General features: G+C 42.7%; 1 protein-coding gene across 1 annotated transcript; it reads right to left on the minus strand.

Moving 5' to 3' along the window:
* Positions 1–2,972: 2,972 nt before the first annotated feature.
* LOC147895690 (glyceraldehyde-3-phosphate dehydrogenase, cytosolic-like) lies at positions 2,973–12,803 on the minus strand. The gene is made up of 14 exons (XM_087382319.1): positions 12,508–12,803; positions 12,216–12,307; positions 11,370–11,440; positions 11,132–11,170; positions 9,489–9,589; positions 9,274–9,386; positions 9,043–9,142; positions 8,746–8,892; positions 8,595–8,655; positions 8,327–8,424; positions 4,294–4,436; positions 3,807–3,890; positions 3,609–3,698; positions 2,973–3,508 (listed from the first exon to the last, which is right to left on the minus strand). The coding sequence occupies exons 1-14, from the start codon at positions 12,622–12,624 to the stop codon at positions 3,445–3,447; spliced, it is 1,320 nt and encodes a 439-aa protein (XP_087238445.1). The 5' UTR covers positions 12,625–12,803; the 3' UTR covers positions 2,973–3,444.
* Between the last annotated feature and the right edge of the window lie 354 nt (positions 12,804–13,157).

The following is a 13,157-nucleotide window of genomic DNA, read 5'->3' on the forward strand; positions in this document are numbered from 1 at the left end:
GACCTTTGCCGAGCAAGCCCAACCACGAACACGTGGATCTTCAAGAGACCAAAGCACTCCACCAACTTCATCAAGCAAACATTCTGACGGACAAGATCGGATGCAAGGGGGCCTTAAATGAATGCTACCATGGAAGGATAACCCTCTCAGGTTATCCTTCCATGATAGCACTCATTTATTTAAGGCCATAGATAGAAAAAGGCAAACCAAACACTTAAGCATTTGCCTTTGGCATGCCAGAAAGGACGATACAAAAACATGAATGCCAATAGCTCAATGGAAAGCTCTAGCACAAAATCAAGCAACCGCCAAGCGTGTAGTCTTGCGCTAGATTTGTCCACACCAACGAGCTTGGCCAACAAACAGCATCACAACATAGAACATACAAGCATGCCAAATGCAAGATAGCCCATCCATTTCTTTCTTAAATGGCATTGCTAGCACAGGCAAGACATGTACACTACTAACAATAGTGCAAGGCTTGATCCGACATAATACACAATCCATTGGCAACAACGCTGACCTACCAACACCACTACTAATGGCATACACAAATAGAGCTACTTTCATCATAAGCGAGACAACAATCCATTCAACCTTGGCACCTCGCACTAGTTACAAGCACATTAATGAACTTAGCAAGAGAGAAACTTGATTATCTAAGCACTCAATAGTCATTTTCATCGAAGCTTCTTATCAACCAAAGTATGCTAGCATTGATTAACACGCCTTGGTTCCATAAAAAACACACTCGATCAAATTCAATGATCTAGATGTTTTTTCATGGAGACCTTTGCCAAGCAAGCGCAACCAAGGATGCATGGATCTTCAAGAGACCAAAGCACTCCAACTTAATCGAGCAAACATTTTGGCAAGACAAGATTAGATGCTACGAGCAAAGAACAATAATGCAACAAAGAGATATCACATTCATCAACGCATTGAACAGACTAAGAGTTGGCCAACCAAACACAAGATGACCTATCATACCTAGCCAGAATGTTCTACAAACAACCAATCCCAAATATAGACATTGTGCACCTCTTCTTCACACATGCACAAAAAGAAAGACATAACCAACATGTGTTTGATGAGCTACCAAGCACAACTCATATCATCCAAGCCATTGACAAAAAATATAAGACTTGCAACAAACAAGCACAACCATCTAACAAAACACACCAAGCAATAGCTGGATTGCATGCAACATTAGCACTAAAACAAGGCATGATAGTTGAAATTCGTGCGACCAACATGGACATTGAGGATGGCTTGGTAAATGGTGCCGGTGGCACATTCGAACACCTAACAACAACACAAAATAAACCAGGGATGCATGGATCTTCAAGAGACCAAAGCACTCCAACTTAATCGAGCAAACATTTTGACAAGACAAGATCAGATGCTACGAGCAAAGAACAGGGTAAGAGTTAGCCAACCAAACACAAGATGACCTATCATACCTAGACAAAATGTTCTACAAACAACCAATCCCAAATATAGACATTGTGCACCTCTCTTCACACATGCACAAAAAGAAAGACATAACCAGCATGTGTTTGATGAGCTACCAAGCACAACTCATATCATCCAAGCCATTGACAAAAAATATGACCTGCAACAAACAAGCGCAACCATCTAGCAAACCACACCAAGCAATAGCTGGATTGCATGCAACGTTAGCACTAAAACAAGGCATGATAGTTGAAATTCGTGCGACCAACATGGACATTGAGGATGGCTTGGTAAATGGTGCCGGTGGCACACTCAAACACCTAACAACACAAAATAAACCAATCGCCTGGATCAACTTCTACAACAGAAGCATAGAATCAAGAACACTACAAAAACATCCACTGCACGACAACACAATATCGCATGATTGGACACCAATGCAACAAATCACAAAAGAATTCCAAATAGGCAAAAGCTCTCTGAACACCATCACACGAAAACCAACTGCCACTACAGCCCGCCAACGCAAGGACAATACACAACACACGAGGACTCACAATGGCAAGTGTTGCATTCGATCCAACAAACATTCGAGGCCACGGCTTAGCATACACTGCAATTTCTCGTATTTCTTACCCAACCAACTTGTTTCTACCCAACAAACTAGAAGCAACGCACATCAAAGTCGACAGAATTCTGTAAAGGAAACTGCGCGATTGCATGCAGAGGTAAGCTCACAATACTTGCAGAGAAACCTACCAATGCACAAAGCAAAGCACATAATCATGGAGTCCCTGAACACAATATCGCTAAATTCCCATGTCCAAGACATATTGGCAGGCACAAAGCGAAGCACATAATCATGGAGTCCCTGAACACAATATCGCTAAATTCCCATGTCCAAGACATATTGGCAGACAACCACCTGCTGGCTGCTGACATCCTATACCTACAAGAAACAAAAGGCAAAACAGCAGCAAGACTACTAGCAAGCATAGTCAATGAAATTCATGCTTCACGGGACATGTTTATCCATCCGGTACAACTCAGCACATGAACTACTTTTGCAGCACAACAGTAGGCAACAAACGATGCCAAGGTCATATCCTCCATTTTTAGCAATCACACATAACAAAATCCAAGTCATTGACATGTAATAATCTCCCAAAACACCAATCGTTGACTTCCTTGCTGCGCTGCAGCGCCCACTAGCAAAACTGGACGGACACATCCCAATTGTGATCTTAGGCGACTTCAACACCAACTCGGCCCATACATCGCATGCTTTTATCGCCTTATCCACTACACTACAACGTCTATCTTACCACCAAGCCATTGTTGTCCTAACAATAGTTTATCGCTCGACGCTAGACCACATTTGGAAGAACATTGATAATTCTACAACCATCGTCAGCACAAACCACTACTACAGGTCGAAGCACTAGCTTCAGTGTCCCTTCGACTATACTTCCATTTCTAGCAAGCCTAGTGAAAATTTTCACCTTGTTACTCTAGTGTGAAATTCTGACTGCTTCTCTATACACATAAGACACCAGAGTCCCATACATGCAAAGCTCCATGAGCCATTCATGTGGAAGGTCAATGAACTCAGCCCTGAGCTTCATATGACTGCTGATTGCAAGTGTATGTGATGAAGAGATGCATCTTGTGAAATAAATTCTTCAAATAAAGGTTCCAAAGCTTTTATCCATTCACAATAGGAAAAGTCTTCTCAGATACTGTGCACAAAACGAAAGCCAAAAATTGTGAAGCCGAGTAAATAGTGCATGTGGTATCGCCGCCTCAATCAGGACACCTTATTACTCTCAGGATCATCAACCTCCTCTAGAATCTACAATACTTTTGCTGCTTGAGCACTTCGACACCAAAATTATCTACTTTAAATTCCACAAAAATGCCAGCAAATCAACTCGAGTGATTGGCCTTGTCTGGCTGATATGTCTAAATTTCCTTTTCCTGAACTCCGATTCAGTTGGCTTTGTTTGCAGCCACAACTAGTGCAATGTGATTGATTAAATCAACCACTCGACTGCTGCAAAATTCCCAAGCAACAGATTTAACTGCATTAGATCACACCATTTTGAAAAGTCCTTACAAGAAAGCTTAGTGAAGGGAGTTTATTCCATTCATACCTGTATCCCCACTCGTTGTCATACCATGAAACAAGCTTAATGAAGTTGTTATTTAAGGCAATGCCTGCTTTTGCATCAAAAATGCTAGATCTGTATGCAGCCAAAATTGCGAGCTCAAAACCTTCAGAAATCATGAAATACTTCATACCAGATAGCACACCAATCTTCCAATTTTCTTTAAAAGCAATTTGCAATCACCTTGCATCACCAACAAAATCCGTGGACACAACATCATCCTCTGTGTATCCAAGAATGCCTTTCATTGACCCTTCAGATGCAGCTCTGCCCAATGACATTTACAACAGAGTCAGTAAAGCCAAAAAGGAAAGCATGCAAATAATCACAGAGAAAGTGTACAAACAATAAGTGAAACCCCAAAAGAAACTTCCTATATTATTTGTTGTCGCCATAAAACACTGGGCTTCAAATGGTAACAGACCATTTCTATGTCCGATTTCATGATTTTGATTGATTCTCACAGAAACTCAAAAATTACACATCTTGCAAAAAATGCATCTTGAGCATCTCCCCTCAAAGTGCTACTATATGGGCCATTGCTGTACCAAGACCCTTCAAATGGACCATGCTTTATCCAAGTAAAACTTGATATTTGTTGTAACAATTTAAAGGCAAGGTAGAGATGTTAAGAAACATTGCAGACACAAAAAGAGAGAACGTAACTTACTTCACAGCTGCTTTGATATCATCATATGATGCACCTTTCACCAATCGAACAGTCAAGTCCACAACCGAAACATTAGGAGTTGGCACCCTGAATGCCATGCCAGTCAGTTTGCCATTCAGTTCTGGGAGCACCTTCCCTACAGCCTGCACCAAAGATGAGTACGGTGAGTATGCACCTCATGGAGTTCTAAAATCTGAATGGAGCTTGCAAAGGGAAAGGGCTCATAGATGTCAGATCAGAAAATTTTGCGCTCACAGGTGGAGATCCAGGAATACAATGACACGATGAGAAAAGCATATAAACGGATCAGATATGACGAGCAAAAGCAATACACTTGAAATAGAATACTCAGTAAGGGGTTTTTTATGACCTCGTTGATATTTAGCTCATGCAAGGGAGATGGGACCTATACATGTAATACCAAACAAAAACCTAAGTTCAGACAAGTTAATAGGCTTGCATTTCTAAAATGTATCTCTGTAAATGCAGATATAAATATTCGGGGGAGATCCAGTGTAACTTACAAAGAAAGACAGTACACAGTGTTTTTGCATTAGTACCCTCGCTGAAATGAAATTGCTATCAGCTACCATGAGAGTAGATCATCTTAGTGATAAACTTTCCAAGCTGTGTTTCTCATCGTGCCAGATTATGACCGTGGGTGTACCTAGTATGAATGGGTTTGGGGCCAGGAAGATATGAACAGCAGTGAGGACAGCCAAAAGTCCTCAATGTACATTGCAAACTCTTACGAAGGATGGCACCCATGGATGCCCAACACCTGCAGCACTTGTTGCTTCCTTGGCCCTCAGTGGGATGCTTCAGATTTGCTTCAAAGCCTACGTTCCCTGTATGCTGCGTGCCCTTGTGAGCTTCAGTAGCTCTCGGTGAAGGTATGAGGGTCTAGAGTCCTCATCATTTGAAGAGGAAAGTAGAATAGTCTGACCCATCCTACACGCTGGCATTCCTGCTCAGAAGTCCCTCCTGTATGGCTGACCAGCAGACCCGGGACCAACCCTGATCTGCCCTAACTGAGTCCCCCCCCCCCAATTGGCTGGCTGACCAGCAAGTCTGGTTGTCCCACATGTGGCCTATAATTGCCCCTTCCTAGTTCTCCCATGGCCCTTCTGCTGGGTGCTCTTCTGCCCCAGTCATGACTCATGGCCCCATCTTCTGATGGCCTGTTACTCCGTCTGTGAGGGTGTGTGCCTGCCTCATACACCCGCCACTGCTGCAGACTGTATGCCATCCCTTCATCATTGCAACTGACAGCCACATCACCAGCCTTGCTGTCAACATGGCAGCCTGTTTGCTGCTGCCTACGTCACAGCCCTATGTGGCACCTTGTTCTTGTGCCCACATGGCACACAACTCATTCATGCATGCAATAGATGTAAGAAGCCCATGTGCTCCGCTCATATGAGGGCTTACACGTGGGGCATTGTCCCTTCTGCTCCAAAATTTTTGCCGCACCTTTGCCAGTCTAGATCACTTCATATCAGATTCCCAGCAGGCTCACAAGTCATCACCATCATGATGACAGCGGCAGATTCAGTAATATCAACCACCCAAGATGTTACAACATCCAAACAGGCTTGCGTGGTGTGAGACCTTTGAGCACAACAACAATTTTTGAGTAGATATGTGACCATGCTTGTTTAGTTGACAAAGGCCTTTCATAGTTTTGTGATGTCAATCAGGTGACTAACAAACAGAATAAGGTGTTTCAATGCCTACTTGAAAGGGCAAGGGTAAGGCTAAAAGGGGAAAGCCAAGAAATGTGGACCTGAAAGTAGGACAAGGAGGCCACTTAGTGGTTTGTAGTTCTCGACACCTTTGCTGGCGGAGCATTGGAGATCCTCAGCAGAGGGTGCAGCATACAAGGGTCATGGTGGTGCCTTACCCCAGCAGAGTTTCCTGCACGTGTTGGCACCCTTTTGAAGTTCCTTTTGTACTAATTTCTACTTCTATTATGAGAGCTTTTGGACTGTACTTCTGAGAGATCGCTCTCCCACCTCTGTAAGTGTTTCTATCTTCTTGTGTGTACCCAAGTATTGAAGTGAGATACACTGCTGAATATTTGTCAAGTTTATCTAATAACAATGTTTCCTCCAATGACCATGTTGCTTGCAATGCTTGCACAAATTTAAATAACAATCTTTTTCCATATGATCAGAATTTTGAGTCATCAAACAATGCATCCTCCAACACTTCTTTTGCTTTGACTTTGCCATGATATGACCAGAAATTGAGAAACTTGTTTTCGAGATAAATCATAAAATATTGAGATAAATGTACCTCAAATACATGCTTCACTTTGTTCAGATAGTCACTAGCCATTCTTCTCTAGAATCAGTGTTGTCATGTAAAACTCTACATATCGTATTCGCAATAGATGACACAAAAGTTAGATCCAGGCTGTAATCTGACATTAAAGCAATAGAACTGCAAGCCGCTTTGACGAATTCTACATGCTCAAGAAGTGGAATATTGTTGTTTAAGCGCTATGGGAGAAGTCAGTAACACAAATGAATAGACGGACAAGGACTCCACGTACAAAGCAAGTCAAAAGATCAACAGGGAGAGGAAAAGGTTCATTGTAGAGCGACCACTGCGGTAAATATAATCGTGAAACGAGCTCCCTAACAAAATTGCGCAAAGCAAATGCTCCTTGAGAGAGAATTATCGAGTGTCGAGTGATCCGATTGGATTTCATATCTCAGCAAGATTCAAAAGCGAAATGAAGGTATGAGAGATGTGTGAGAATGCAACAAGGTGATCTCACAGCAATGTGAGTTGTTTCCACCACCCTCATCTCCATCTCCATCTTCATCTTCTTTGGCTTCATGGATTAACAGCTTCTACCGGAAAGAACTGCCACCTCTTGTCATGGTAGACCAGAGATTCTGAAGGTAAGAACCAACTACAAGATCGCCAAATGTGTTGTGGGCTAAACTTGTCCACAACATAAATATGCATGAGCAATGCAAAGAAAACAAGACAGTGCAGAAACAAAAGCTAGTCGGACTGCATTACGAGCTCAAAATGTATCCTTCAAGGCAAAAGTAGATACAACAGAGAAAGATACACAAAAGCTTTCTTCTCCCAAAATTACACAATCAGGAGTATGGAGAATCGTGCATCCAATCAGCATCCCACTTGCCAAAGGGGAATATATGGTCCAAAATCTTGGTTAGATAGTAGTCTGATTGCCATACATCAAGATACCGTTATCCAAAAGGAGTTATAACTGCCCATAGTGGTCCTTGGTAGCTGCCACTCATCTATATGACTTGTGACCTTCCAACTTCCACATGACTTGTGACCTTCCAACTTCCACATGACTCTACTTAGCCTATGACTTAGCCTAGGTGCCTAAATACCCCTCAACAGCATGCCTTTCTTAGCTCCTTGCTACAATAGTGCAGTGGGGAATATGGCCTAACATCATGAAGTGACAGGGAATGGTCATAAGGTAGAATAATAGGAGGAGGGAGACAGAAGGGGGGAAGGAGAAGGAAAGAGAGTGAGAATGGGAGGGAGAGAGGATAGGGAGTCTAGGCTAGAGAAAAAGATGTGTATGATTGGAGAGCAAGCAAGGTTTCTTTGAAATTGAAACGTTCTAGAACTCCTCGCATGTTTGTTGTAAAATACGCATTGATGAGACAAGTACTAATTGTACTTTATCAAACTTGCATGGACCTACCTGATATTTTGTATATAAGATGATTGTCACTTATCATGATCAGCGCAATTGATTCAGGTTCAAGCTCAGAATGGGCCTCTTCCCTTGTGCTACCAGGCCATAGGTTCATGTGCCCATCCCAAATGAAGGTTGGTATCAAACTCAAGCTTCGAATTTCAGAACTGGATTATATCTTCATAACGGCATTGGTACAATTGTATCTTATATTATAACTATATACAGGTCACTTCACAATCTTTCAAGTCTTCTTTGGACAGAAGACATTAAGGCGCAATGTTCATGAATTGAGTAGCACTGATATTTATGTAAGCAGGAAATCACTCATACCTTTGCTGCACCTGTGGAGCTTGGGATTATATTTTGCCCAGCACCTCTGCCTCCACGCCAATCTTTTCCAGAGGGACCATCCACAGTCTTCTGTGTGGCTGAAAGAGACTCCCAAAAATAATTGCTGATTAAGACTAGTCTCAATGCCATCAAACCAATTTACATCTGTCACGCCGATAACAAAGGTAGCGGCAGCAGATACTTGTAATAACGGCAACTTAGCTCTGAAAAGAAACGATTCAAAAGGAAGCACTAAGCAGAGCTCTACCAGTGGTTGCATGTACTGTCGTCATTAGGCCTTCAAGAATCCCGAACTCTTGGTGAACAACCTGAGAGCCGCCAATGCCCGGGCAAGTTCAATTTCCTGGTATTTACAAGAGAAGACTCTCCCTAAAACGCAGCTAAATCCACATCAATACCTTGGCAAGCGGAGCAAGACAATTTGTGGTGCAGCTTGCATTTGACACAATCTGCATTTCCGGTTTATACGACCCTTCATTAACACCCATAACAAACATTGGTGCATCGGCTGAAGGTGCTGAGATGATGACTTTCTTTGCACCACCCTGTATTTGCACCAGGTGTCGAAATGCAGTTGAAAGAGACAAGAGGAGCATGATCAGTACTCACATATACTGTGCATGCCGTAACTTTTTACTGGCAATCCATATTGTGACAATGGAGATTTATCAGATATCATTCCAACAGAAAATGACCTTCAAGTGTGCAGAAGCCTTCTCAGTAGTAGTGAAAACTCCAGATGCCTCCACAACATAGTCCACTCCAGCTTCACCCCAAGGGATCTCAGCTGGATCCCTGTTTGTAAAGATATCCAGCCTTAATTTCTTGTTAAGTGATACATAAATCACATCATCTCCTTGCATTTTCCAAACTCATTCAGCAATTGATAAAAAGACACTAGGCAAAAAAAGAAAGCTGCTATTGACCTCTTTCCAAAGACTTTGATGCGGTCTCCGCCAATCTCCAATGTCCCTTCATCAATCACCTTGATGTTATCGTTATAGATACCGTGTGTCGAATCATATTTGAACATATATGCCTGCCAAGGGACCGGTAGGGGTTGCGTATGTCAATGAATCCAAAGTCTAATGACAACATAAAAAGGGATTGCCCACTTAGCATTTGAGGCCAGCTTTAATACCATGTACTTGGTGTCAATGAAGGGGTCATTCACTGCAACCACCTCAATATCTTCTCTGCCCAAGGCTGCTCGCAAAACCAGCCTTCCAATACGGCCAAATCCTGCAAAGCCAAACCACACATGTGAATCTCAAGGCCATGCCAAACACTTTGAACAGCTTGCACAGTCATGACAAAAGGTTATGGTGTCACACATAAGCCTCCTCTCAAGACAGAAGAAATGGCATTGAATGCAAGTGAAAGAAGGCATACAGCCTCAACCCCAAAGATCGAGAAAAGAGGATTTCATCGAAATCACGAAAGCATTGTCACAACATAAGCCTACATTGAAATTGTTTTACGTAACATGTTCAGGGCATGATAAGGAAAGTCATACATTCAAGACAACCAGAAAAGGACACTACAGAATTTGTACATCATCGATCAAACATGTTGGAAGCACGACGAGGAAGATCATACATTCAAGACAACACCCCCTACCCCAAAAAAAAGTCTCCAGGAAAGACTTAAGCATATTACAGCCTAATACTGATTCTACATCTGCCACCAGAGTCTGAACGACTTTAAATGTTTTACACTATTTAGCCTGCTAAAGTCTGATTGAGCTGCCATAGATTGATGTTTTGAGGGACTATGGCCATTGGCTGCATCAAGAGGATAGTTATTGCATTAGCTTCAAATTGTATTTCACATAAGAAGCACCGAATTAAAAAAAGTCACAATCCAAGGCCTTCACCTCCCAGATGGCAGAGTGCAACCCACTGATGACGCTATTGGCTGTTGGACAAGCCATTGTGAGTCTCAGGCAAATAAAAGCCCCATAAAACCATCAGGCAACCCTCATTCTTATTTCAGAATACTATATTTTGTTACTCAGACTAGCTTGACTTGCTAGAGGGAAGCTATTGTACGTTTTATGAGAAACTTTGGTTGATGTCTCGGAGATGCAAAATGAGCTGCGCAACAAAATTAGCATCAAGGACTGACTTTGCAAGCAGAGGGACCTCATGTATTTGACAGAAACGTTTCAGAAATGTCTGTGCTACCTAGAAGAACAAGGCTTGAGCATCTACTCCCTCTATGGAATTTGAAGTTTGTGAGCATGAAGTTAGTCATATGCACCTTCATAAAACTAGAATATATCCAGTCTTATAAACTAATCTTTTTATAAAACAAGCAAAAGAACAAAGGAAGAAAGGAGTTTGTAAGTGGTTTTAAACAAAACTATGAGCAAATGAGAAAAATAACAAATAAGAATAACTTAATAAGCAAAACTACCCTTATGTTCTCATGGTTCCCAAGCATAAGCTTTAATCTGGGTTTCAAAATATTCCAGAATCTTTTGAAAGCATGGAGTTAACCATTCAAATGCATGATCATTGATTTGTGCCTATTTGAATGTGTGAAGTGTGAAGACCAAAAGAAAGTTATGCTTGCAACAAATAGTTTTATATGTTTAGTTTTGAAATTGAAGTCCCAAGGCCATTAGTATCAAAGAAAAAGCCTCTGAAACAATACCCGCTTGATTTCAGAAAATTTGAAGTTTTAGAATCTATCCCCCATAAAACTTTGAATAGGAAAACACTTCCATTGGTGTCCTTAGCAAGGAAGGTGCACTTGAGTAAAAAGATGTGATCAACTCACCATTAATACCAATCTTGACAACATCTTTTGTGACAGGCTCTGCAAAACATTACCATCATTGGCCGATTAGTTAAGCCATATGGGATGACCGGTGTACCTTTCTGTGGACAGCACTAAGGCGGAGTGTTTCAAATTTAGGTAATGAGTAAGCTATTCAAAATTTCACCCAATTAAAATTGTCATGATTCCAAAACATGAAGCATCAATATTGATGGTGAGGGGATTGAAGGTAATTTACTCTGCACTTTTGTAGGGATCTCTGTTGCTGTTGCTCTGACTGAGAATAGATGCCGCGCCAAACTGTTGGATCTGAAACATCAAATACTAAACTAAGTCAATTCCTGTTGTGCTTGCAAACCAGAAAGAGTTTAGAGTTTTCCCAAGGTCTTAAGCACAAAAAGTCTGACGTAAGGAACGCCATGTCTCAAAGTGGATTCACCAAAATAATCAGGTCATGTTGGAATTTTCCTGTGATTTAACAGACAGATACTGCCACTAGTGTCACGTCAAAATTCCAGTAATGCACAAGGAAACGCATTTGGAAATGCCAAACCCACGTACAATCAGTGGCAAACAGTAGTGTGAACCTAGGAAATGCCATCATGTCAAAGACAATTCAACGATTATTTTCATGATTCTGCAGACAAATCATGCCACTAGGGTCACGTCAAAAATCAAGTCATGCAAAAGGAAACGCGTTCGGCAACACCATCCTGAAATGTGGAAACCCATGGGGATGCAGAGGCCGCGTTCTGAATTCTACGAAGTACAAAGTACGATCGCCACCCATGCACGCTCAGTCAATTAGCTTTCACAACTGCGCTGAGGAAAGAAACAGTGTGCAATCTTCGAGCGATGAAAACAAATGCGCAATAAAAATTTTGGGAGAACTTGATCAGTTGGTCTGAAATGGCAACCGTCCATTACGCTTTATGTTGGTTTTCTAGTTGATGGGACTAGCTGAACAAAGACTTTCTCAATTTTATTTCAGCAAGACTGAAAGAAACATGCACACGACCCAGTTCGACAAGCTGCAGCAGTTGCATGCATTATAGAACGAGACTGTCGTACGCCGATACACTACCTTGCGCTCCTTGCTGTGCTACTTCCAAAGCTTGCAACAGAGCCGCAGAAATCGGAGGACTTCAAGCTTAATGCGTCGCTTCTGGCCTCGAGCTGCGCAGCCAAAGGTAAGAGAAAAAAGGTCACGCCTTTCCGTGTGTAAGCCAGTGTACTAGTCAAAAGCAAAGTTAGAGTCCGCCATCACAAGCCAGACTTTGCATTCTAGCATAATAAACGGGAAGATCAGTGAGATCTGAAAAGACTACGCAATATGAGGCAGCGATCCGAACAGGTTGGCCGAAAGGGAGCCGAACCTTGGCAGAAACTGGAACGAAAAATCGTGCGGAAGAGGAAGAACGGCAGAGGGAGTCGGGGAGGCTGGAGAAGGAGGCGGAGGGGAGAGGCGATCGGGCAAGGGAGGAGGCGGCCATAGCTGGGCAACAAAAATGGGAGAGGGGGGGATCAAAATGAAGAGAAGGAAGGGGGGAGGAGCTTGGGAGGGAGAGAAAGCTACAAGAAGGGAAGGGAGGAAGCAAAATCGAGGGATTGTAAGGCCGAAGCTCGGAGCTCTGAGCTTAACGATGGCGATGAAGCTGAAGAAGAAGAAGAAGAAGAAGAACTTAGAAGAACACGATGACAAGCTTCACACAGAACAACCCTTTTACTGTCTCTAGCACAACCTCCACCGTCCGATCCCATATCCTACGGCCCTCCTCTCACTTCCCCCATCTCTCCATCTTAACCGTCCACCTCACCTTCATCCCACGGCCCTTGTCACTTTGCATTGTCCGCAGGGCCTCCTTTTCCGGGCTCTTTTATATTCGCGTCCCCAATTTCGATATGCTCCACGTGGGCCCTGCCCACGTGGCAACGATCCTCTCCTACGTTGGCACACCTCGAACCCAGCAGCGTGACGTGGCGCTTGCTGGGATGACGTGCTCGCATTGATGCTTTTTGACGTGGC

This window comes from Dipteris shenzhenensis, chromosome 12 (genome assembly GCF_047967505.1).
Source record: "Dipteris shenzhenensis isolate YYH24624 ecotype China chromosome 12, Dip_SZ_1.0, whole genome shotgun sequence".
In the NCBI taxonomy this organism is placed as follows: Eukaryota; Viridiplantae; Streptophyta; class Polypodiopsida; order Gleicheniales; family Dipteridaceae; genus Dipteris; species Dipteris shenzhenensis.